The 22739-nt window shown below is 46.2% G+C and overlaps 1 protein-coding gene across 3 annotated transcripts in view; it reads left to right on the plus strand.

The window, feature by feature from the left end:
• Positions 1 to 22739, plus strand: part of dusp16 (dual specificity phosphatase 16) — a 166214-nt gene that overhangs the window by 140860 nt on the left and 2615 nt on the right. For all 3 annotated transcript variants that reach the window (XM_072485345.1, XM_072485344.1, XM_072485346.1), the window contains 3 exons: positions 9304 to 9467; positions 9821 to 9980; positions 11487 to 11610. In XM_072485345.1, the coding sequence (XP_072341446.1) occupies positions 9304 to 9467; positions 9821 to 9980; positions 11487 to 11610 (448 nt within the window). The remainder of the gene's footprint in view (positions 1 to 9303; positions 9468 to 9820; positions 9981 to 11486; positions 11611 to 22739) is intronic.

Below are 22739 nucleotides of genomic sequence, written 5' to 3' on the forward strand. Positions count from 1 at the left end.
CGGCGGGGAGTCGGAGAATGACGCCCCTGAATCCTGAATCTTGTCAGAATCATGCAGAAACTATGGCTATATTTCTTCAGAAGCTGGTTTCAGCTGACTTTCTAATCATACTCTTCTGAACTGGTTGGAAAGAAACTGCTAATCTAGCTACAGACATATCTCTAACTGAACTGAGAGGCTTCATTTCTGCTCACATCTCCATGTTAAAACTTAACTAAAACTGCTTTTCTGCAAAGATCCTGATACTTTGGCTCCTCGCAGTAAAACATTATCTTACCAAACTGAAACTGAACCACTTCCACAGGGAACCCCCTTAATCCAAACAACCTTCCATTAGCCCACGCTTTTTACGGTGCTTTAATTCCACCCCTGGCTCGCAAAATCTTTCAAACTAGGATTTATTTTTAAAACCTGACCGCAGCTCAGGCTGTTCACACTTAAAGCACCAAATACCTAGAATACAATATACCTGAAACTCCTACATTCATCACACCAGAATAGTGCGAAAAACCATGCGTTTTCGGGTTTTGGGCACGAGATTGAGTGAAGCCTCAGATCAGTTAACATATGGAACTCTAGAATGTGAATTTTACAGAAAACAGGGTGACACAGTGGTTAGCACAGCTGCATCACAGCATCAGAGACCCGGGTTCAGTTCCCGCCTTGGGTGACTGTCTATGCAAGTTTGCCCCGTGTCTGTGTGAGTTTCTTCCGGGTGCTCCGGTTTCCTCCCAGTCCAAAGATGTGCAGGTTAGGTGGATTGGCCGTGATAAATTGTGCTTCGTGTCCAAGGATGTGCAGGTTAGGTTATGGGGATAGGACAAGGTGGACGGGGGAGTGGACATGGGTAGAATGCTCATTCGAAGGGTAGGTACGGTCTCGATGGACCAAATGACCTCCTTCTGCACTGTAGGGATTCTATGAATATTTATGGTCTTATAAATGCTGTTCAGTCATTAATAGATGGAAGATGAAATCCTCATCTGTTGTGGAAATCTGGTTAGCACGGCATGTTTTACCTTACTCAACACTGCCATTTTATCAAGCGTAACGAATGAAGAGGAGAAATTTGTTCAAGCAGCGCTGTGTTGTGATTTGCGTACTTGCCTCGATTTACTATGAGCATACGGTGCTACGGGGCCACTCGGGTAGTGGCCCCCACCGTGTTCTTCAGCGATATTAATGGAGAATGCCACAAGGGGCAGGCATGCAGACAATGGCCCGCCCTCAGGGAATCGACGCGAGTGTGTGTAATGCCACTGTGACTAGATTTCTCCCCCAAAGTCTGTTATTGGGGGAGTTAGCTATAGTTGGGGTGCTTAGAACATTTCATGAATTAATGCAAGTTGATTGGGAAGATTTGCTGTCGTGTGGTTTAGTTTACCAACAAATCACGCTGCCTTGTTGCTGACGGTACCCGAGTTCTTCCCCAGCATTTGTCTCAGTCCAGGGCTCCATTCAACTTGGATTTTCAACTTTGAGGAGTGTGTAATTTTGAATCGAGCTCAGTTTTGTGGAATTCCAGCATAGACTGGTCTGTGCTGGTGTGTGTGGTCCACATGTATCATTTGTAAGTGATGTAAGAGTCTATCTCTGCAACATGGGGGGACAAAACTGAAGGAAAAAGGGATTGTTTAAGAACATGTCCATTGGATCTGTTTCTTAAGGTTCTAGTAACCTTCCAGTGTTAAACATTTGCTCTGGGGATATTTTGAAAGTCTTGTGAAAGGGCTATGTTTAAAAAGCAACATTTTTGTCGGTTTCAATCTTGGTCTGTGGATTGTTACCGTAGTTGTTCTGTCGGCATTTTATGATGCTCTGAGTTTGGAATGTACTTGTGGCATCAGATGTGATGTTCAGTTAGTTATTAATCCTGGCCATTTATCTTAAATCTTTAATGCAATTTGTCATTTTGGTTAAATGTTTACATCACTTACTATTCTCAGTTCCATGTGAACTGATCACATAGATTTTACATTTTTTTCTCCTTGTCTATTTTCCTGCCCCGTGCCTGCCGCTTCCAGTCACCATGTTGAGCTCAGATCCAGTGGCCCAAAACTTGGCATCCATTGGGTGCTAAGGACAGCACCATTGGTACATTGCATACCACTACAATTTATAATATGTAGCCTCGCACAAACTCTTTGACCACCGGCAGACTAGAAGACTGACACTATGCAGAAGAGCGTGTCAGACCAGCAAGGCAGAACCTAGCGATGTGTCCCTAATGAAGCTGTTGCACAGAGCTACCTGCAGGCTAAAACAAAAGCACAGGTCAAGAGAGACCACAGTCAATTATTGATCAGAGGAAACATCACAGAAATTGTAGGATTGTAGGAAATGGATAAACAGAAACATAGCCAAGGTCCTTCTGGTTTGCCTTCAATCATTGAAGTAGTTGTACCGTACAGCGAAGATGAAGTTATTAACTCACGATAATTAGGGCAGCATGGTAGCACAAGAGGCTAGCACTGTGGCTTCACAGCGCCAGGGTCCCAGGTTCGATTCCCCGCTGGGTCACTGTCCGTGAGGAGTCTGCACGTTCTCCCCGTGTCTGCGTGGGTTTCCTCCGGGTGCTCCAGTTTCCTCTCACAGTCCAAAGACGTGCAGGTTAGGTGGATTGACCATGCTAAATTGCCCTTAGTGTCCAAAAACGGTTAGATGGGGTTATTAGGTTATGGGGATGGGGTGGAGGTGAGGGCTCGATGGGCTGGATGGCCTCCTTCTGCACTGTATGTTCTATGATAGCAATCAATCTGCCAGCCCTGGAGTGTGCTGGGGGAAGAAAACGGGTTACCGAGCCATGAAAGCAAATTACTACGGATGCTGGAATCTGAAACGAAAGAAAAAATGCTGGAAAATTTCAGCAAGTCTGGCAGCATCTGTAGGGAGAGAAAAGAGCGAACGTTTCGGGTCCGATGACTCTTTGTCAAAGCTAACAGACAGAGAAAGTGGGAAATATTTATACTGTAGAGTGAGAATGAAAGATGAGTCATAGCCACAGAAACCCAGTAAAGCCGCGTGCTAATGGCCACAGAAACCCAGGGGAAAGAGTGCTAATGGCAGTCCCTGGAAAGAACAAAAGACGTGAAAAGCCAAACAGCAAAGAAACTAACATCAGAGGGTGAACTGTGACAGATGTAGATTTGGAGGGAGGGGAAGGGGGAAGCAAAGAGGAGAACGGGTAAGGAAAGATGGATAACATGTGGGGGGGGGGGGGTAATAACACCACAGTATAAATATTTCCCACTTTCTCTGTCTGTTAGCTTTGACAAAGAGTCATCGGACACGAAACGTTCGCTCTTTTCTCTCCCTACAGATGCTGCCAGACTTGCTGAGATTTTCCAGCATTTTATCTTTCGTTGCCTAGCCATAATATTTAGCTGCCAACTTTAAATCCCACCATTCAGGTATTCCATGCAAAGTGGTCAGCTTTGGGGCACTGTGACCGATTGGTCATGTTACAGCACCAGGGGTCCAGAGACATGTGTCCAAATCCCACCACTTAAATTCATCTGAAAAAATCTGGAATAATGGTGACCATGAAACGACTGGATCGTTGTTTAAACTAATTTTAGTTTAGTAGTTTCCTTCAAGGATGGAAATCTGCTACCTTGCCCCAGTCTGGTCTGAATGTGACTCCAGACACCGAGGAATCTTAATTGTTCATCTGAAATAGCTGAGAAAATTCATTTGTTACCTAATCTGTGCTTGTCCACCAGACGATCACTAATCATGAGATATTGAAATAAATTATTTGTTAGTTCCAAAATGGAATTTTTCTAAATACAAACAGCTAGTTTGCTATAGGAATTAATGAAACTCTGGCTCCCTGTGTAAGTTGGTTACAGCAATGTTCATTGGAAAACAGATTCCATTCTGCAGCTGTGTCGAATGATGGAAACAATTACGCTAGTCTGACCAAACAATAGAACTGAGCTCTGAAATGGCCGAGCAGCACTCAGTTGTATCTTATCGCTAAACCAGGTGGACCACCCGGCATCAACTTAGGAACTCCCTCTCTAACAGCACAGTGGGTGTACCTACACCACTACATGGGCTGCAGCAGTTCAAGCAGGCAGCTCATCACCACCTTCTGAAAGGCAACTAGGAATAGTAATAAATGCTGGCCTGGTCAGCAGTGCCTACATCCTATGTATGAATAAACAAATATAAATGATACAGAGAGTATTCTGAAGCGAACATTTTGGAGGTAATTAGAATTGCCTTATTGCCCTATTAATCATTGCCTAATTGTGTACTTGATTCAAGCTCGGAAAATATTTGATTTTTCATTTTCATTACAACCAATATGTCTGCGTGGGTTTCCTCCGGGTGCTCCGGTTTCTTCCCACAAGTCCCGAAAGACGTGCTTGTTAGGTAATTTGGACATTCTGAATTCTCACTCTGTGTACCCGAACAGGCGACTAGAGGATTTTCACAGTAACTTCATTGCAGCGTTAATGTAAACCTACATGTGACACTAATAAAGATTATTATTATTATTAAAATACCACATGTAAATATAGATATAAACTAACGGATCTTCTGGAATATGGTTCAACAGAATTGGAGTACTGTCTACATGTGTCCTTGACTGAGTGAGTTAAATAAATTAACAAATCTGTGCCTCATGTGGTCTAAGTTTAAAAATAAATGCATCTGTCAGCTGCTGTTGTGCCTGATTACCGAATAGAAATGGAATAGTTAAGTATCAGGAATAGTATGCAGAGCAAATATTGCATACAAGTACTATCAGATCTAAATGTAATAAATTCAATTTTATTCGTGTGAATTTAAAATGCCATGTAGAAATCTAAATTTATCAATTAATGATATCCTAGCAAGCACAATTTTTAATTTATATTTTAAGTATTCATTATATATGTCTGACTGGAACATGACAGGAAAGTAACCTTTGTGCACCAATTCTGTAATGTAAAGTCTTAAAATAGCAGGGCCACGGGACTCCTGGGTCTGAAAAGTTACCAGTTCTAAGAAAGTTGGTCCAGTTTCATTAATACAAGGAACCAGTAAAGGGAGAGACACGTGTCAAATCTGCTTTTAATGTAAAAATGCTTTTAATGATTAATAGATAATCGCAAACAGATCTAAGGTGCATTAGCTCCTGAATGAAGTAGTTTGATTTACATGACAGTAACCACTTTGCCAGACTGTTGGCGTATGTTGCATTGTTAGAACTTCTGTTAAATGCAAATGAGCATCTGTTCCTGCAGTTACAAGGCCCAGAAAGCTGCATAATACTGTGGGGCAGGAAAGTAAAAATATTTATCGGCAAGCTAAATTTTAAACTTTTTTCATTGGGTTATGTGTATTATTTTGGGAAAATGAGATGGAATTTAACCTTTGGTGATACTAAAACTTTCCACAACATGCACTTATGATTAAAATGCCACATGAACAAGTTACTTCATCCAATGGCAATGAAGGAGGAATGATTAAATGATGTGTGTATTGATACAAAATCAACACCAGTGAAACAATGGCGTGGGACTTTTCAGCCAGTACCTCTTTGTTTGAGAGATGACCTCCACAACGGGTAAACGTCTTGTTTTCTTTGGGAATTAGCTTCAAAGTAGTTTTCAAATCATAAATTGACCTGAAATGTGTTGTGACGGGTTTGTGATGGATCTGAGAATTTGGTATATCTTAGTCAAATCCTGGAGGACCCTCACTGCCGATGGTGTTGTGATCAGGTGTAGAGGGAGGGGGTAATGACTTTCCCCTCGCCACATTTAACCGCAACAGGTTATATTTGCCAATTCACTGTTTAATTGTCCTGGTCCACCCACGTCGACGCTACCACCAAGAAAGCACAACAGCGCCTATACTTCCTCAGGAAACTGAGGAAATTCGGCATGTCCACATTGACTCTTACCAACTTTTACAGATGCGAAAGCATCCTATTGGGCTACATCACTGCCTGGTATGGCAACTGCTCGACCCAGGACCGCAAGAAACTTCAGAGTCGTGAACACTGCCCAGTCCATCACACGAACCTGCCTCCCATCCATTGACTCCATCTACACCTCCCGCTGCCTGGGGAAAGCGGGCAGTATAATCAAAGATCCCTCTCACCCGGCTTACTCACTCTTCCAACTTCTTCCATCAGGCAGGAGATACAGAAGTCTGAGAACACGCACGAACAGACACACAAACAGCTTCTTCCCCACTGTTACCAGACTCCTAAATGACCCTCTTATGGATTGATTTCATTAACACTACACCCTGTATGCTTCATCCGATGCCAGTGCTTATGTAGTTACATTGTATATGTTGTGTTTCCCTATTATGTATTTTCTTTTATTCCCTTTTCTTCTCATGTACTTTATGATCTGTTGAGCTGCTCGCAGAAAAATACTTTTCATTGTACCTCGGTACACGTGACAATAAACAAATCCAATCCAATTATGGCAGTGACCATGAAAGAACGATCAGATTGGTTTGCTTGAGTTCTTTAAAAAAAGAGGATAGTTTTTGCATGGTCAAAATAAAAATAATTTTTAAAACACTCCAACTTTCTCACACACACACAAATAGATTACAGAGTAGGGAGGATAGATTAATTGTGAGTCTAGTAAAATGAAACGGGTATACCGCTCTTGAATGTTGGTGATTTGGCTGAATTAGTTAATATGTGGAGTTATTAATTCAAGTTGCAGCTCTAACAACGCTTTCCATGTATCAGTGCACCGTGCTGATCAATGCCCAAGGTAACTGCTCTGCATAGCTCCTTATTTCCTACTTACATTGGTTAAGGGTGAGAGGTTGAAATTGATGACTGTCAGAGGCTGAAGGATATGTGATATCTGCCTGTGAAACAGATACAGACCCTACGGTCCTCCTGCAGTAATCAGATGAACTGGCCATTGAGTGACGGCCCTTTCTGTTGATGGAAGCTGCCAGCTGGTTGGCTGGTTTCTTGATGGCTTTGTGAATGCACTTTCTAAGAACCGGCGTATAAGGGAAACTAGCCGCTGTTTCAAGTCCTCAGACCCCATTCATTTTTAATAACGCTGTACATGGGAATGAATGTACATGGGACAGGTTATGATTTGGTTGCACTAGCAGGTACGGCTTTGTGCCTTTAATATAGTGGGCATTGCAGAGGGAGCAATGCTGGTGATATCCTGTTAACAAGAGGTGGGACCTGTGCCAATCAGGTTAAGGGTGCCTGTGACTTTGACAGGCAGTGGCACGATTTGGTCGGTCAGCAGAAATCAGGTCATGTTGTAAGGCTACACACATTAACAGCAGCCTACCTCGTGAAATGCTACCTGATGTACTTCTTCTCAATATCCAGAAAAATAATGTTCTATCGACCATGTGGGCTGAGTAGAGCCTGATTCCAGCAACTTCCTCACCTACTAGCTTCTAATGGGCCTGAGCTACTCTTCTTGGATATGGGTCTTCCCTTCCTCCATCCAAAGCAATGAGGCAAAGACAGTAGCTATGATGAGCTTAAATTTCATCAGACTGAATAAGGTGAAATGTGACAGAAAAGCAGTCTTTAAGCTCAAAAACCCATAGAAAATCGACAAAACAAAACAGCACACATTCCTGTAGTTGGAATGCATCACGTCAGTAAGTCAGGCCGGCAGAGCCTCTGAATGCAACGTGGTCAGGTTTCATTCAGTGGATTGGCCACTGGGTGGGCAATTAGAATCAGCTTGGGACGCATTCAGGAACCTGGATGAAGTGAGCAGTTAAAGTGGCAGGGAAGGTGTGCAGCAAGGTTAAGTCGTTAATTTAATAATCTTTATTAGTGCCACAAGTAGGTTTACATTAACACTGCAATGAAGCTACTGTGAAAAGCCCCTAGTCGCCACATTCTGGCACCTCGTTCGGATATAGAACATAACATAGAACATAGAAAATACAGCACAGAACAGGCCCTTCGGCCCACGATGTTGTGCCGAACCTTTGTCCTAGATTAATCATAGATTATCATTGAATATATATGGAGGAGGAATTCAGAATGTCCAAATTACCTAACAAGCACGTCTTTTGGGACTTGAGGGAGGAAACCGGAGCACCCGGAGGAAACCCACGCAGACACGGGGAGAATGTGCAGACTCCTCACAGTGACTTAAGCCGGGAATCAAACCCGGGTTCCTGCCGCTGTGAAGCGACAGTGCTAACCATTGTGCAACCGTGCCGCCCATATAAACTCTAATCCAATTGGGTTTTGGGGGATTTTAAATTTGTTTTTATTAAAGCTTTTTTCAAACAGAATTTTTACATAACCAATAACAGAAAAATAAAAGGAAAATATTTTAACAAAACTAGGCGGCTGTTATCATCATACAAAAAGAGAATATACATTAAATAAACAGTTCCCCACCTAATTTCGAGTCTCTCCACAGTAACAAGATCCGTCTCCGGGCTACCAGGGATGCAAAGGCCAAAACCTCAGCCTCTTTCGCTTCCTGCACTCCCGGCACCCCAAAGATCGCTATTTCTGGACTCGGCTTCACCCGCATGTCCAAAATCCTGGACAGAGCCCTCGCAAAACTCTGCCAGAATTCTTTAAGCGCCGGGCATGCCCAGAACATATGGACATGGTTCGCTGGACTCCTGAACATCTCGCACAGCTGTCCTTCACCCCAAAAAACTTGCTCATTCTCAGCCAAAGTTTTAGCCAGCAGTTTGACATCCACGCTCAGGAGCGATATCGGCCTGTAGGGCTCACATTGAAGCGATCCTTCTCCCTCTTCAGGATGAGCGAGATCAAAGCCTGCGACATCGTCGGGGGTGTCTAATCCAATTGTTGACTTGGCTTAGAATCATCACCTAACTTTTGTACAATGTGGTTTTCCCTTCAGGCAATGACTGAAAAAACGTGAAATGACATGCAGCACATGGATTTGAACTGATTGATCGTGAGTCTGCACTATAGGACAGTGACTCCACTTCAAAAGTACTTAATTGGCTGTAAAATGCTTTGAGATTCTGGTTGTAAAGTAGTGTATAAATGCAAGTCCTTATTGCTTTTCAGACAACAGTTATACACAACCATCAGTTTAAAAATTGAGATAGTGTGTGCATTTCTGTCTAATCTGTGTGCATTGTGCAGAATGATTTGTGCTCCGTGAGTCATGTTTCAGTTGTTATGACTTGCAGGGGTAGCCAGGCGCCTATGTGGAAGGAGGTATAAATCCAGGACTGAGTTTGAGCCTTGAAGAGGCTCTCCTAGAATGGTGATCTTTAACACAGAACAATAAACTGCTAAGGTTTTCACTTGTTCTCTGATCATTTGTCTGTTTTTGATGTTTTCTTTAGGTGGGTTTAGCACATTTTCAACCAGCTACACGGGCCTCTGTGAAGGAAAATCTGCGGTAGTGCCAACAAGCATTTCACAGCCATGTTTACCTGTAACCAACACTGGCCCAACTCGCATTCTTCCGCATCTTTATCTTGGTTGCCAGCGTGATGTGTTGAACAGGGTAAGGAGTGTAGCTGCCAGCATGCATAAACCTTTGACTTTGCACAGGATGACTGCCCTACCACTATACTTAAATTACTTCGATTTTTCTATTAAAGAAACAAGTGTTTTGTAGCATTAATACTATGAAAATATACAAAAAAATATATGGAGTGAGATTTTAATTCATTCAAAACCCACACAAGTTCACAGAATTAAAATTCGACTGGTAATGTTTCTGGAGCTAATTTAGTATATCACAATTATACAGTAGGATTAAGCCAAAGTAAAGCTGAGTTTGAGACCGTACTATGATTTGAACTGCACTGTTTGTATTTCATTGTATTTACATGCTTTGTTTCATTTCATATATAGGAGCTAATGCAACAGATTGATATTGGCTACGTACTCAATGCAAGTAACACATGCCCAAAACCTGACTTTATCCCAGTGAGTCACTTCCTACGCGTTCCAGTCAATGACAGTTTTTGTGAGAAGATCTTGCCTTGGCTTGACAAGTCGGTAGATTTTATAGGTCAGTCGGGTCTTTATTCTTGATTTTCAAATAATTTCCTAAGAAGTTTTTCAAGAGGAAATTTTGTTCATGCTTTCTTTTTGCGACGTTTCTGAAACTTTCCAACTTCAATTGTTGTTCTTTAGCCTGCCAGAGATGAAAATGAAATGAAAATCGCTTATTGTCACAAGTAGGCTTCAAATGAAGTTACTGTGAAAAGCCCCTAGTCGCCACATTCCGGCGCCTGTTCGGGGAGGCTGGTACGGGAATTGAACCGTGCTGCTGGCCTGCCTTGGTCTGCTTTCAAAGCCAGCGATTTAGCCCTGTGCTAAACCAGCCCAGATGATTGTGCAAGGGAAGCTTAGGGTGTATGGCCCTGTTGTGACCTCTCTCGCCTCTTCCCCGTAGTACAATAGTGTTTTCCATCTGACAGCTTCATGGCTCTGAGATTGGGAACACTTGTGAGAAATCACAAACACTGCTGCCTCACAGCGCCAGGGACCCGGTTCAATTCCCACCTTGGGTGACTGTGTGGAGTTAGCACGTTCTCCCCATGTCTGCGTGGGTTTCCTCCCACAGTCCAAAGATGTGCAGGTTAGGTGGAATCCTCAGCATAGGGCAGAGGAGTGGGCCTGGGTGGGGTGTTAGGGGGGATAGGTTCAGACTCGATGGGCCAAATGGCCTCCTTCTGCACTGTAGGGATTCTATGGAAATTACAAGTGTAAATTTACATTATGCTAACGGTATGGAAACTAAAATCTCTGGGGTTTGATTTTTGACAGGTTTACGTATAGCAACAACCAAAAATATTTCTTAAAATTGATTGTATAATGTTGGTTGGTGTACATTATTGACATTTTTGTATTAATCTCATAGGAGCATAATTGTTACCACTCAAGAAGAAGCAGAGATACTGCCTGTCAATATTTAATCATCCAGTCATTTTGTGAACAAGTTTAATTTTCTTTTGTGCTTTAGTACTTAACCATCTGATTTCTTTACTTCAACTAATATAAAAATCCAAATTTATCAATTTTCCAAGCACTGCCAGCTATTTAACAGAATTTTTGTGGTTTACTCAATGTCTGCTTGATGTGACCAATCAATTTGTTCTCTTGAAGCTAAATCTCAGCTCTCCTCAGTGAAGGGCAAGAAAAGGCCAACCCATAAATATATATATCAGGATTGATGTCATCAAACCCATTCTTTGGTTAAGCTGACACTGTGCGATTCAGTTTTCTTTCAGTCTCTTGATAGAACATGAGATTGGCAAAGATGGTTCATGGGAACATCAAATCCATGAGTTACTTAATAATAAAAGTTTGAGGTGGCACCTAGACACTTGCTAGAACTTCTAGACAGCGGCATGGAGGGATTCAGGGCAAAGTGAATCAATATAACATTTATAACAGTGAAATCCAGACTTCTTGTTAAGAGTTTAGTGTTGTAATATGGTAGGCAGTATGTTGCATTTAATTTCAGTTTTTTAAAAAATGCTTAAAAGTTCCTTCATCATCTTATTTCTAGAGAAAGCAAAGGCATCAAATGGCTGCGTGTTGGTGCACTGCTTGGCTGGAATTTCCCGTTCTGCCACCATTGCCATTGCGTACATAATGAAGAGAATGGATATGTCACTAGATGAAGCTTATAGGTAAGAGGTATTATGTTATCGGTTAGTTATGCAGAGATTTTGTCACTGACTCATGGGTTAAAGCACCAGAATGTAGAGATAGTAACAAATGGAGACGCACGTTTTGTTTAAATTGTTAATAATCGAACCATGACCGAATCCTTCTGGAGGTGGTGGTAATCTGGTTTGTGGCTGTTGTGTCATGCATGAGTGGCCAATTAAGTATTAGTAGTCCAGTTATTAAGTGTGATATGATGGCATTTCTTTGATGTTGCTGATTTACTTGTTATTAATTGGAAAAAACCTCATTAGTCAATAATTAGTTAGGATGGATGTGTCCTTTTTGCGCTGGGTCCTACCTCATCGATTTGACATGATTAGTTACCAGTGCTGTGTGTAATGGGATAACGTGGCTAGTTCCGGAGTGGAGGTGCGCACTCTGCAGCCAGGATGATTTCAGGGCCCGTCTATACTGTGTCTTGTACAACTTTGTTTTTTAAAATTGTTGAGAGATTTGTTTGGCATCTATATTACAAACATTTCAGCGTGATCTCTTGTCAGTTGCTGCGGGTGGGGATGTCCATGTGGTCTTGGGACAAGGCATCTTCAGGGTGGGTGGTTGAGGGGTCTGGGATTTGAGCTGATAAATAGCTATTAGACTCCAAACTTGGACCAGTCCCCATGTCCCCAGATGTAAGAGGGGAACTTTATAGGGTAATTTGGGCTGGGACGATGGGAGTCTTGTCCTGATATGATACCTGGGTCATTGTCCTGGTGTCTTTCAGACACTTCTTTATAGCGAGGCGACTTATGGGTCATTCGACTGGCAGCGCAGGTGGGCTGTGTCCGGGCGGCAGTACATTGGAGTTTATGGACAGTGAGTCTTTCACGGGTGAACATGCCTGCTATAGATGTCTGTCTCGAGCCTCTCCGGCTCACTGTCATTCAGCTCTCGTGCAAGTTGTTGACATTCCAGTAGTTGGATGGTTTGCTGTAGGCCATGGGCACACCTCACTGAGGTAAAGGTTGAGAAAGGGGATGGTGTGACCAACACTGTACAGAATGAGAACCTTTATACAGAGTAGGAAAAAAGCAGGAAGATGCTCAAGAAACTTACTATGTTCAGGATAGATCTTCCCAGCAATATGTTCTAGAATCAACAAAGGGACAGGGCTATATTAGATTTAATAATGAGCAACGAACTAGATTTCCTCAACAGCCTAATGTTACATGAGTATATAGAAACAGGAATTAGAAGAAGTCGGCAATTCAGCCCCTTGAGCCTGTCCTGCTATTCAATCAGATCCTGGCTAATCTCTTCCTGGTCTCAAATCCACCTCCCCATCTGTTCCCCATATCCTTCTCCCCTGTTTTTTTGATCAGAAATATATCTCCTTCTCGAAACCATTTAATGACTCAGATTTCACCGCACTATGTAGCAGCGAGTTCCACAAATTCACCACCCTCTGCGAGAAGTAGTTCCTCCTCATCTCAGTTCTAAATCTGTTGGGAAGGTGTTATGGGAGAGGTGTTTTCAGAACCCCAAAATGTATCATGGCGTTCAACCAACCCCCACCTTTAATGGATTGTTGCTTTTGAAGCACACGGCTTGTTCCCCAGGTGTAGTATTACAATTACGGACACGTGGTTTTTAAAACAAAACAATGTTTATTCCATGAACTCAAATTAACCTTTTAAATAAACATTGGATCTCTTAACACCCCTTACTTCAAAGATAACCCCGTAAATAATACACTACTCAATCCTGCAAACTGTTCCTTTACACATCCAAAAGACTTAACAAACCTTCAAAAACAGACATGAGGTTCCATTCAATATATTTATAGTCTTTGGGTTTCAGACATCAACAGACCAGCTCTGTGTTCCTGCAGCTCTCAGCAAAACACACAGACACTCCCAGCTGCTCTCTCAAACTGAAACTAAAAACCCAGAACCTAAAAAATGGGTGAACTGATCTCACCCCCACCCACTCTCTGACATCACTATTTTCTTTAAGGTACTCTCACATGACACTGGATTCTCCGACCCCCCACCGGGTTGGAGAATCGCTGAGAGGCGGCGTGAATCCCGCCCCCGCCGGCTGCTGAATTCTCTGGCGCTGGAGATTTGGCAGACGCGGGAATCGCGTCGGTCGGCAGTCACTGGCAGCGTCCCCCCCGGCAATTCTCCGGCCCGCAATGGGCCGAGCGGCCGCCCGTTTTCGGCCAGTACCGCCGGCGTATATTACACCAGGTATTTGCTGGCGGGACCCGGCCGGGAGCGTCCTCGGGGAGGGGGGGGGCGTGGGTGGATCTGGCCCCGGGGGTGCCCCCACGGTGGCCTGGCCCGCGATTGGGGCCCACCGATCCGCGGGCGGGCCTGTGCCATGGGAGCACGCTATTCCTCCGCACCGGCGGCTGTAGCTGTCCGCTATGGTCGGTGCGGAGACAAACCCCCCTGTGCATGCGCTGGGATGACGCCAGCACACGCTGGCGCTCCCGCGCATGCGCCAACTCGCGCCGGCCGGCGGAGGCCCATAGGAGCTGGCTGGCGTGGCGCCAAGCCCCTTCTGCGCCGGCTGGCGCAAACCACTCCAAAGCCGGCCTAGCCCCTGAAGGTGCGAAGGATTCCGCACCTTTGGGGCGGCCCAATGCTGGAGTGGTTCATGCGTCTCCTCGGCGCCCCCCCCCCCCCCCCCCCCCCCGCCCCCCGCCAGGTAGGGGAGAATCCCGCCCACCGTCTCTCAACCTATATCCGTGAATTCTGGTTCTAGATTGCCCCACATGGGCAAACCCATATGGTCGACATTTGCTTTAGCAATCCTTTTTTAGTATCTCAAATACCTCGATCAGATTCCCTCTCATCATTCTGAACTCCAGCGAGTATAACCCAAACTGCTTAATCTCTCCTCGTCAATCCTGGGATCAATCTGGTGACCCTCCTCTGAGCTGCTTCCAATGTTTTACATCCTTCCTCAAATAAGGAGCCAAAACTGGACACAATACTCCAGATGTGGTCTCACCAACACCCGATACAATCGCAACAACACTTCTCTACTTTTATACTCCAGTCCTTTTGCAATAAACGCTAACATTCCAGTTGCCTTTTTAATTACACGCTGTACTCGCACACTGACTTTCTGTGATTCATGAACAAAGACACCAAGATCTGCCCAGATGCATTTTGAATCTGCTTCCCATTTAGATAATTTGCCTATTTTTTCAGCCAAAACGGAAAAGCCTCACACTTATCCACATTAAACTCCAAATCTGCCAAACTTTGGCCCAATCTCCGAGCCTATCCACATCCGTCTGTAAAATCTTCAACTTCTCTTTGCTGCCTACTTTCCCACCTTCCGCAAATATCAACGGCAAACCCCGGCCAGAATCCCCTGAGCTTCGGACAGGCCCAGAACATGTGGACATGGTTCACTGGTCCTCCCGCACACTTTGCGCACCTGTCTTCCACCCCAAAGAACCTGCTTATCCGGGCCACTGTCACATGAGCCCTGTGAACGACCTTAAATTGCATCAGGCTGAGCCTGGCACATGTTGTGGACGCGTTGACTCTGCTCAATGCCCAGAGACCGTCCTCTATCTCTCCACCTAACTCCCCTTCCCATTTGTGTTTCAGCTCCTCGGTCTGCGTCTCCTCTTGACCCCATAACCTCCTTATAAATGTCCGAAACCCTCTCTTCTCCCACCCACACTCTGCAAACAACCCTATCCTGTATCCCCCTTGGTGGTAGGAGCGGGACGGTTGAGACCTGCCTTCGTAGGAAGTCTCGGGCCTGCAGATACCCAAATTCATTCCCTCCCGTCAATTCAAATTTCACCTCCAGTTCCCTCAGGCTGGGAAAGCTCCCCTCCATAAACATATCGCCCATCCTCTCGATCCCTGCTCTCTGCCAACTCTCGAACCCCCCATCAAACCTCCCCGGAGCAAACAGGTGATTATTGCAAATTGGGGACCAGACCGATGCTCCCTCTGCTCCCACATGTCTCCTCCATTAACCCCAGACTCTCAGGGCCACGGCCACCATGGGGCTGGTGGAGTAGCGTGCCGGCGGGAACGGCAGAGGCGCCGTTACCAACGCCCCCAAACTTGTGCCCTTACAAGATGCCGCCTCTACTCGCTCCTACACCGACCCCCCCCCAATCCACTTCCTAATCATGGCTATATTCGCCGCCCAGTAATAATTACTAACGTTCGGGAGTGCCAGCCCGCCCTCCCCCCGGCCGCGCTCCAACATCCCCTTTTTAACCTGCGCGGTCTGACCCGCCCATACAAAGCCCGAGATCACCTTGTTGACCCGTTTAAAAAAGGACCGAGGAATAAAGATGTGGAGACACTGAAACACAAACAGGAATCTCGGGAGAACCGTCATTTTCACTGTCTGCACCCTCCCAGCCAGTGACAGCGGGAGCACGTCCCACCTCCAAAAATCTTCCTTCATTTGGTCTACTAGTTGGGCCAGATTAAGCTTGTGCAGCCGTTCCCATTCCCGCACCACCTGAATGGATAGGTACGGAAAGCTTCCCCCCTACCACTCTAAACGGCAGCTCCCCCAATCGCCTCTCGTGCTCCCTTGCCTGGATCGCGAACATCTCACTTTTCCCCATGTTCAATTTATAACCCGAAAACCGGCCAAAATCCCCCAGAATCCCCATAATTTCTTCCATCCCTTCCAATGGGTCCGACTCATATAGGAGCAGATCGTCCGTGTGTATCGAGACTGTGTCCACCCCCCCACTCTCCGACCAGTCCCTTCCAGCCCTTTGAGGCTCTCAATGCAATTGCCAGCGGTTCTATGGCCCGTGCGAGCAACAGCGGGGAGAGGGGGCACGCCTGTCTCGTCCCCCGGTGCAGCCTAAAATAGCCCAATGTCAGCCTGTTCGTCCGAACACTTGCCACGGGCGCCTGATACAGCAGCCTGACCCAGTCGATGAAGCCCCGCCCAAATCCAAACCACCCCAATACCTCCCACAGATAATCCCATTCCACCCAGTCAAATGCCTTCTCAGCATCTATTGCGACCACTCCCTCTACGTCCCGACCCTCTGGAGCTAACTTTCAACAGCCTTCTTATGTTGGCCGCCAACTGCCCCCCTTAACAAATCCCGTCTGGTCCTCCCCAATCACATCCGGAACGCGGTCTTCAATCCTTGAGGACAAGATCTTAGCCAACAATTTGGCGTCGACATTTAGTAGAGAGATCGGTATGTTGAAAAAAAAAATGAAAATCGCTTAGGCTTCAAATGAAGTTACTGTGAAAAGCCCCTAGTCGCCACATTCCAGCGCCTGTTCGGGGAGGCTGGTACGGGAATTGAACCCTAGCTGCCTAGCCTGCCTTAAAAGCCAGCTGTTTAGCCCTGTGCTAAACCAGCCCCATGTTGGACCCGCATAACTCCGGGTCCTTATCCCGCTTCAGGATCAATGAGATAGTGGCCTGTGACATCGTCGCGGAAGAACCCCTCTCTCCCTTGCCTCATTAAACGTCCTCATCAGCAGTGGCCCCAGCATCCCAGAGAACGTTTTGTAAAACTCCACGGGGTACCCATCCCGGGGCACTTACCGACTTCAGCCCATCCGCTATCTCTTCCAACCCGATCGGGACAACCAGCCCTTCTACCAAGTCTTCATCAACCTTCAGGAACTTCAGCCTCCCTATGAATTGCCTCATCCCCTCCGGCCCAGCTGGGGGTTCCAACTCATACAGCCTGCTGTAGAATTCCTCGAACGCCTTATTGACCCCAGCTGAATCTCCGACCCGGTTCCCATCTCTGTCCCTTACTTTCCCAATCTCCCTGGCCGCCTCCAGCTTTCTGAGCTGCTGCGCAAGTATTCTACTGGCCTTCTCCCCATATTCATAGATCGCCTTCCTCAGCTGCTCTACTGCCTTTCCTGTAGTTAACAAGCCAAACTCCACCTGTAGCCTCTATCGTTCCCTTAGAAGCCCTGCCTCTGGGGTCTCTGCATACCTCCTGATGACCTGTACTATCTCCTTTATCGGTTCGTCTCTGCTCTGTCTGTCTTCTCCCTGTGGGCCCGTATCGAGATCAGCTCCCCAATAACCACCACCTTCAGCGCCTCCCAGACCACCGCAGCCGAAACTTCCCCCGTGTCGTTGACTGGGTTCTGGGTCCATTTCGTCAGCCGCCCACACACCTCTTCATCAGCTAAAAGTCCCACGTCCAGCCTCCAGTGCGGGCACTGGCTGCCCTCCTTGCTCACCTGTAGGTCAACCCAGTGCGGGGCATGATCCAAGATTTCACCTTTATTTTAAAGGGGACATTTAAACTCCCGGAAAAGCTCCGCATTCATTACAGGGGCTGTTCAAAAAATAATTCAATGTGATTAGGAACCAGTTTATACCCCTAAAGCGATGGATCGTTACTTGTCAAAAAACAGCCTTTGATGCCTAAAGAAGAAGTAAAGAACAACGTAAAACAAAAGGATAAAACAGACAAGAATGAGAGATTTAAAAAGATTAGCAAAGGATGACAAGACAGCGCACGATAAACGGTGTATGAAAAAAACCTTTCAAGAATATCGAAATTAAACAAAAAATCTGCAGTTATATTCGGAAAAATAAGGAAGTGGAAGACATAGTGGGCGGAACAAGAGGTTGGCATGCTGGACAACCCATAAAGTAATATTGAATCAGGAACAGAGGGCGGGATTCTCCAATAATGGGATTATGTCCCCACGCCCGCGAATCACTCTGGATTTACCTGGAGCAAGTTCAGGATGATTCTGCGATTTGAAGGGGACTAGCAGGGCCGGGGAGTGCTCCTCGCAGCTCCAGCTGCCGATACGGGACCCTGCACTTCCGGCCGGGGGTCCGCGCATGCGCAATGCGGCGGCCTCAGTTGGCTGCCCCGTGCGACATGGCCGACCCACCACCAGATCGCGCGCACCCGCGGATTGGTGCCCCCCAATCGGAGCCCTGGCCATCCTGGAGGCCCCCCCCCCCGGAGAAGGATCCCACCACCCTCCAACAGGATGGCCGCGGACTGTGTCCGCAGCCGACATTCCCGCCAGGTGGGACCATGAGAGACCGTCGCCGGCGGGAACTCGGCCAGTTATTGGCGGAGAATCGCCGCGGGGGTCTCTTTCACTGGCCCTTGACCGGCACCGCGCGCGCACAATTGCGGCCGATACTTCGGGGACTGGAGAATCGTGGGAGCGGTGCCGGAATCGATCGCGGGTCTGATGCCCATTCTCCGCCCCCAGCGCACCGAGGCTCGGAGAATGCCGCCTAGAGATTCATTAAAATTATTGCTGAGCCAAATTTCCAGTAAAGAAGAAAACTATGGTATTAAAGAGCAAGCAATCTCCAGGACCAGATGGTTTTCAACTCCGGGTTTTCAAGGAAGTAGGTGAATACTGTAAATGCCCGATGATTTTCCCAAGTTCTCTCAATTTAGGAACTGTTCCTATAGATTGTAAAATGTCACGTTACTCAGTTATTTTACAATGGTGACAGGAGAAAGCAGGGAATTATAACCTGGTGAGTCAGTTCTTGACAATGGGTGAGGCTAGAAAGTCTGTAATTAAGGAGGTAGTTAATTAAATGGTTAGCACTGCTGCCTCACAGCGCTAGGGACCCGGGTTCAATTCCAGCCTCGGGTGACCGCCTGTGCGGAGTCTGCACGTTCTCCACGTGTCTGCGTGGGTTTCCTACGGGTGCTCCGGTTTCCTCCCACAGTCCAAAGGTGTGCAAGGGGAGGCGGTGGTGCAGTGGTATTGTCACTGGCCAAGTCATCCAGAGACCCAGAGTACTGCTCTGGGGTCCCAGGTTCAAATCCTGCCACTGGGGATAGTGAAATTTGAATTCAATAGAACAATCTGGAATTAAAAGTCTAATGATGACCATGAAACCATTGTCGATTGTTGTAAAAACCCATCTGATTCACTAATGTCCTTTAGGGAAGGAAATCTGCCGTCCTTACCCGGTCTGGCCTACACGTGACTCCAGACCCACAGCAATGGGGGTGACTCTTAACTGCCCCTCAAGGGCAAGGAATGGGCAATAAATGCTGGTACAGCCGGCGACATCCAAGTCCCATGAACAAATTAAAAAGAGGGCGGGGTACACTTTCGGAGGGTCGGTGCAGATTCAATGGGCCGAATGGCCTCTTTCTGCACTGGAGGGATTCTATGGAATGTTTTGAATACCTTGAACATATTCAGCTGATCAAACTGCCAGCATGGATTGTATTTGCATTTGATCACAGGATCGCTGGTTAGACCAGCAGTTATTGCCCATCCCTAGTTGCCCTTCAGAAGGCGGCGGTGAGCTGCCTTCTTGAACCGCTGCCGTCCCCGAGGTGTAGGTACACCCACCATGCTGTTATGGAGGGAGTTCCACGATTTTGACCCAGCGACAGTGAAGGAACAGCGATATATTTCCAAGTCCGGACGGTGAGTGACTTGGAGGTAAATGGTGGTGTTCCTATGTGTCTGCTGTCCTTGTTCATGTGCATGGTACAGGCCATGGGTCTGGAAGGTACCGCTGAAAGAACCTTGGTGAGTTCCTGAAGTGCATCTTGTAGATGATACACACGGCTGCTACTGCGCGTCGGTGGTGGAGGGTTTGAATGTTTCTTGAAACGATGCTTTGTCCTGGATGGTGTTGAGCTTCTTAAGTGTTGCTGGAGCTGCGCTCATCCAGGCAAGTGGAGAGTATTCCATCACCCAGGGTGCTGGTAGTGGAGGATTCAGTGAATGACGAGGATTCAGTGACAGCCCCACCTTTGATCGGATGATGAAAGGAAGGCCAGTGATGAAGCAGCTAAACATGGTTGGGCCTAGGACACTACCCTGCGGACTCCTGCAATGCTGCCCCATGATTGAGCTCCAACAACCACAACCATATTTCATTGTGCCAGGTATGACTCCAACCAGTGGAGAGTTTTGCCCCGATTCTCATTGACATCAGTGTTGCCTGGTCTTCTCAATGCCGTACTCTGTCAAATGCATCCTTGATGTCCAGGGCAGTCACTCAGACCTCGCCTCTGAGGTTCACCTCTTCTGTCTATATTTTGACCAAGGCTCTAATGAGGTCAGAAGCAGAGTGTCCGGACAGAACCCAAACTGAACATCAGGTTACTGCTGATTATTGCTGAGTAAGTGCCGTGTGGTAGCACTGTCGACGATATTCTCCATCGCTTTAGTGATGATCGGGTGTAGACTGGTGATTGGCTGGGTTGAATTTGTCCTGCTTTTTGTGGATAGGACACACCTGGGCAATTTTCCACATTGCCGGGTAGATGCCAGTGTTGTAGCTGTACTGGAACAGCCTGGCTAGGGGTGCGGCTAATTCTGGAGCACAAGTCTTCAGTACTGTTTCTGGAATATTGTCAGTAACCAGCATCTTCAGCTGTTCTTTGATTACACGTAGAGCGAATCGAATTGGCTGAAGACTGGAATCTATGATGCTGGAGACCTCCGGAGGAGACTGAGATGGATCATCCAGTCGGCACTTCTTGCTGAAGATGGCTGTAAATATTTCAGTCTTGGTCTTTTGCACTGACGTGCTGGGCTCCCACATCATTGAGGATGGGGATATTTGTGGAGTTTCCTCATCCTGATAGCTGTTTAATTGTCCACCATTCACGACTGGATGTGGCAGACGTATCTGATCCGTTGGCTGTGGGATTGCTCAGCTCTGGTTATTGCATGCTACTTCCGCTGTTTGGCATGCGATCATCAAGTCTTCATCAAGCTGATACCTTGGCTTGATGGTAATGGAGAGTGGGGAATATACTCAGCCATGAGGTTACAGATTATGGTTGCATACAACTCTGCTGCTGGCCATTGGTGCCTCATGGATCTTCAGTTTTGAAATCTCACATTTAGCGAGGTGGCAGCACCACACAAGAGGGAGGGTATCCTCAATGTGATGATGGGACCTTGTCCCCACAAGCACTGAGCAGTGCTCACTCCTACCTGTACCGACATGCACAGATGAATCTGCGACAGTTAAATTGGCAAGGACCCTCTTGTTCATTCCCTCTCCGCCTGCTGCAAAGAAATGACTTGAGGTAGTGATTGTCGATGGATGACATTTATATGGATTTCCAGAAGACATTTGATTGAAGTGTCTCTCAACAGAGACTGTTAACTAAAGTTGTAGTTCATTGATTAGAGAACAAATTACTTGAGCCAAGACAAAGGCAGATACTCAAAGAATAATTGGCAGGATGTGACTGGTACCATCTCTCAGGAGTGCGTGTTGGAGCTGATGACGAGATAGAGAGCTAAATAGCCAAGTTTTACAATGAAAGTTGATGGACCGCATTGAAAGGTGTGTAGATGAAAGCGTAAAATTGCAAAGTATTGATATAATTTACTATGGCAATTTGGCAAATGTGAGGTAATCCATATTGGATGTAAAACGGTAGAACAGGGCACTTTCTAAATGGTGAAAAGTTAGAAGCCGTGGAGGTCCAAATGTAGACATCAAAAAGCTAATAGAATCTGGCCTTTATAGCTGAATAACCAGGCTACAAGGCGTTAGAAAATCATGTTGCTGCTATACAAAAAATCCCAAGTTAGACCTCACCTGGAGTACTGTGCAACCACATTTTAGGAAGGACATAGGCCCTGGAGGGAGTGCATAAACTTAGCAGAATGATAGCTGGGGGTTGGAATTTGGAAGGTTCATGGCGATTTGATTAAAATTTTAAGATATCACCTCAAATTGATGGGCTAGCTGGGACTTTAGCCAGGCCTTTCAGGAGCAATGTTAGGAAACACTTCCATGCACTCCGAGTAATGGAAATTTGGAATTCTCAGAATTGGCAGTTTGTAAAGCGGAGATTGATAGCTTTCTGTTAACCAAAGGGATATGGGGCAAAGGTGGGCATGTGAAATTAGGTCGCAGAAGCCAAAATAGTGTTCAGCCAACAGCTGGAGAATCACAGTTCCCGACCAAATGGGGGCGGTGATGCTCAGCCCCTCCAAAGCAGCATACTCACGCCGTGTCATGTAACAACATACTCCGCTCCCGACCGGCCAAGTTTCCGACTGCTTTCTTCAATTCAATTTGGTCCGGTCTGTCCCTGAAAAGAGGGATTACAGAATTCCGGTTCCATAATCCTGTGAACTGATGCTAAACCCATTTAATATTTGGGATAGATTCA

This window comes from Scyliorhinus torazame, chromosome 19 (genome assembly GCF_047496885.1).
Source record: "Scyliorhinus torazame isolate Kashiwa2021f chromosome 19, sScyTor2.1, whole genome shotgun sequence".
Lineage (NCBI taxonomy): Eukaryota > Metazoa > Chordata > Chondrichthyes > Carcharhiniformes > Scyliorhinidae > Scyliorhinus > Scyliorhinus torazame.